This window comes from Microtus ochrogaster, chromosome 1 (genome assembly GCF_000317375.1).
Source record: "Microtus ochrogaster isolate Prairie Vole_2 chromosome 1, MicOch1.0, whole genome shotgun sequence".
Classification (NCBI taxonomy): Eukaryota; Metazoa; Chordata; class Mammalia; order Rodentia; family Cricetidae; genus Microtus; species Microtus ochrogaster.
The window spans coordinates 94,487,927-94,491,801 of record NC_022009.1 but is presented as its reverse complement, the minus strand read 5'-3'; the positions used below and the strand labels follow the sequence as shown (position 1 = coordinate 94,491,801).

Here is a 3,875-nt window from a genome sequence, read left to right as displayed (position 1 = left end):
TTTTTTCCTTTTCTCAATAAAAAAAAAATTAAAAAAAAAGAATAAAGATACTGAAAAAAAAGAATTAGGAATGAATCCTGGATGTTCAACTCAGGAAAAAAAACACATCCTCTAGATTTAACAACAGCAAAAACTCATATGTGCAGTGCAGACTCAATTCAAAACTAATCTAAAGAACTTGTAAATGTTTCTATATATTGACAAAGGCAACAATCCATACAGAAAATGTAACTGCCATTTATATGTGTGCAACAAATGTTGGTGTGCCCACTTTCCTAAATATTATCAGTAGATATAAAAGGATGTAATAATAGTGGAAAATGTCACTACCCCACTCAATATCAGTAGATAGATCATCCAGGTGGAAAAGTTAACATAAACTTCAGAGTGAATTTATACACTTAACAGGTATCCTTTAGACGAATAGCTACAGGTGATTGGAAGCAACTTAGAGAAGGATTTGTCTTGCCCAGAAATGAGCACCCTAATGGTTATCCAATCACAAGTGCCCATCCTTAAAAGACTATACATATAAGCAATAGTAAATAAAAACTCCTGATTGGCTCACATTTGAGACCATTAATTTTTTAAGAGATAATACATGACAGCATATGGAAGGGGTAGAGAGAGGGAGAAAATGTTGTTGTATTTTAATTTTGAAAGGGATTATAGAGATGTAGAAGAGTAAAGGGGAGAACAGACAAATTATAACAAAAGGTGTAAATCTGATTGAAGCACTTTTTATACATGCAGATGTCATAGTGAAACCCATTATTTTATACAGATGAATATTCTTATAATCCTAACTCTGAAAGCAGTCAAAAGGATGGAAAGTTTGAGATCAGTCTGAGCTATATGGCAAGACTCTATCAAGCTTTTTTAATTGACTTTAAAATAAAATACATTGGGCCAGAAACATAAGTCAGCAGAAAAAAGTAGTGCTGCCAAAACTAAAGACTTGAATCTAATTCCCGAGACCCACGTGGTAGAAAGAGAGAGCTGATTCCCACAAGTTGGCTTTTGACATCCAGGTGCTGTGACATGTGCCTTCCTTCGATAACTATATGTAATTTTCAGGTTTTTAAGAATAAATCAGATAAATTGGCCGTGTTTCTGGAATATAATCCCAGTGATAGAGATAGGTTTTTGTCCCACCTGTGAACACAAGGTTTTGCATTATTTATACCTCAGAACCATCAATATTGTTAGACTGCTCTACAAGAGTCAACATTCATCCCATAACCTATAGCAGTTTTCAGTTTCCTGCACTTGAAGATGAATAAAAGATCAGCCAGAGAAAGCCCTTAGACAGGAATTCAGGGCCAGGTAGTTTAGAAGGATCCATGGAAGTAAAGGTAAGAAAGGAAGAACCAAAGTTACATTTTAACCTCAAAAAAAAACCATAGTGATTATTAAGAATCTTATCTTTTTTGGGTCTTTTTTTTTACTTAGATGCTTTATGTCGCCTTTGAAAATACAGTTCTAAATGTTCTAATACTGAACGTTTCTGATTTGTTCTTACGGCAGACTAACCAACACTTCCTGAAAACGGTAACTGAACAAAACATGGAGATCGAGAAACTTCGAAAACATCTTAGGTATTTTCGGGCATGATATTTATTATTAATGTTTTTATTATTAATGAATTCAGGGAAACTTCCTTATATTTCCATAGATTTTCCTATCTTTTTTCTCCATCCCTTTTATTAAACCTTTACCAGAAACATTCTGTGTATATGAGCATCAGCCATAGGAAGAGACTGAAGGCAGTCAGTCCAGTGGTGACTACCATGTATGTGAAGGGATCGTAAGCCAGTGCTACAATAGGAAACTAACTCCTAGAAAAGTGTTCTGCCTGTCTTTATCTTTCATTGGACTCTGCCTGAGCAGCAGGAGCTCCAAAACCTGTTGTTTCTTAGCAGATAGTCACAGGGAGTACCAGTAGGAAGTGGGGAACAGAGATTGGGAAGAGAAGATATGCCTAGTACAGATAGCTATTGACTTCCTGTCCTTTTTTTCTTTCTGTTTTTATGATAGAACTTCAAACTAAAAGCAGTTTCTGAAAGAAGGGGTTTCTTTTATATGCTTACCCTTCCGTTGCACTGCCCATCACTGAGGGAAGACAGGGCAGGAAGTATTGCAGAGACCATGGAGGAATGGTGCTTACTGACTCTGGCTTGCTCAACTACCTTTCTTGCACAGCCAGGGCCAGCTGCCCAGAAATGGCACTACCCATGGTGGACTGGGTCCTCCCACATTAAAAAAGAGAACCCCCCCCCCCAGATTTGTGTAAGGCCAGTCTGGTGGAGGCAGTTCCTTTGTTTTCCCTCTTCTCAAATGACTCTTAAATTATATCACAGTTGACTGAAAAACAAACAACGTAAAAGCAGTGAGCATATTTGTCATCCATGGAACACTGCACTTATGAGGAGGAATTTTTTGTATCATCTAGATTTTTCTAATTTATTGTAATATAAACTCAGAATATTCACTGGTAATTATCTGGAACTTATTGAAAACTGCTGTAATGTAATGTTCCCCTTCTATCTCTGGTTTTGACAGGCCTTTGACTAGTTTGGCTGAGGACTGCCGTTTGTCAGTTCACTTGTCCTTTTCAAAGAACTCACTCTGTTTCATAATCTTTGTGTTGTTTTCTTAGTTTTTCATTTCATGAATTTAAACTCTTGTCTTTATCATTTGTTTCCTTGTGCAGATTTGGAAGAAAACTTTTCTAAGACCTTGAGTTTTATTAATAGATTATTTATTTGGGATCTCTAATTTTTTGATGTAGACATTTGTTACTACAAAGCTCCCCGTTATCACTGCTTCTTACTGTTTCCCCCTGGTTCTAGTATGTTGTGCTTTCATTCTCATTCAATGCTAAGAATTGTTTTATTTCCTTACTGATGTCTTTAGGGACTTCAAAAATTCCTTTAGTGATTCAAAAATGTGCACTTTGCTTCTTCAGGGTGGAATAACTTGTGATGTCTATTAAGTCCATTTGATCTCTAGTTTAACTCTCAAGTCTCTTTGTTATATTTTATCTGGATGACTTAGTTATTGATGAGAATGAAATATTATTGAAGTCACCCATTATTGTTGTTTTAAGTCCATTTGGCTCTTTATGACTAGTAGTTTTGATTTATAATATTAGGTATAGTACTGTTGAGCGCACATATTTTTGCTATACTTATATCCTTCATTGATAGAAATTGGCTGTTCTTTTTTGTTTGGTTTGTTTTGCCTTCTTTTTGACAAAGATATTTAAACAAGTACAACAAAATAAATAGGTAAGAGATTAGGAACACCTTCAAAAAACTTTAATAATAGTGACTAGGGAAGTGATTCAGTGGGTAAGATTTGCAAGTATGTGAACCTAAATTCAGATCCTAGCAGAGATATAAAAAGCTAAGCATAGCTGTGCATGACTACAACATCAGCTCTAGAGTGGAAAAAGAAGAAAATTGACAGACTTTGAGGCCTTTACCGTCGCTGAAAAAATGGGGACCTTGCTTTCTGAGAAACCAAGAATAAAGCAGGGAGCAATGAAGGAAAAGACTTGATGGTCTCCTCTGGCCTCTACACGTGCATGTGCGTGGGGCAAATATATCTGTGTACACATATGAGCAAACACATGACATCTTACTCAGAGAAGTAAATTTGAAGAAAAAGAAATTTGCAATGATGGATTAAGAAATCTCAGCAAAGAAACAGAAAATGTAGAAACAAAACAAAATTGAGAACTACTACACCAGAATTAGAAACTTCAATTCTTTTGTAAGAACATTTTCCCTAGCCGGGCGATGGTGGCGCACGCCTTTAATCCCAGCACTCGGGAGGCAGAGGCAGGTGGATCTCTGTGAGTTCGAGACCAG

General features: G+C 36.2%; 1 protein-coding gene across 3 annotated transcripts in view; it reads left to right on the top strand.

Moving 5' to 3' along the window:
• Nucleotides 1–3,875, top strand: part of Sclt1 (sodium channel and clathrin linker 1) — a 122,195-nt gene that overhangs the window by 40,502 nt on the left and 77,818 nt on the right. For all 3 annotated transcript variants that reach the window (XM_026782922.1, XM_026782924.1, XM_005343937.2), the window contains exon 9: nt 1,528–1,598. In XM_026782922.1, coding sequence (XP_026638723.1) covers nt 1,528–1,598 — 71 coding nt within the window. The remainder of the gene's footprint in view (nt 1–1,527; nt 1,599–3,875) is intronic.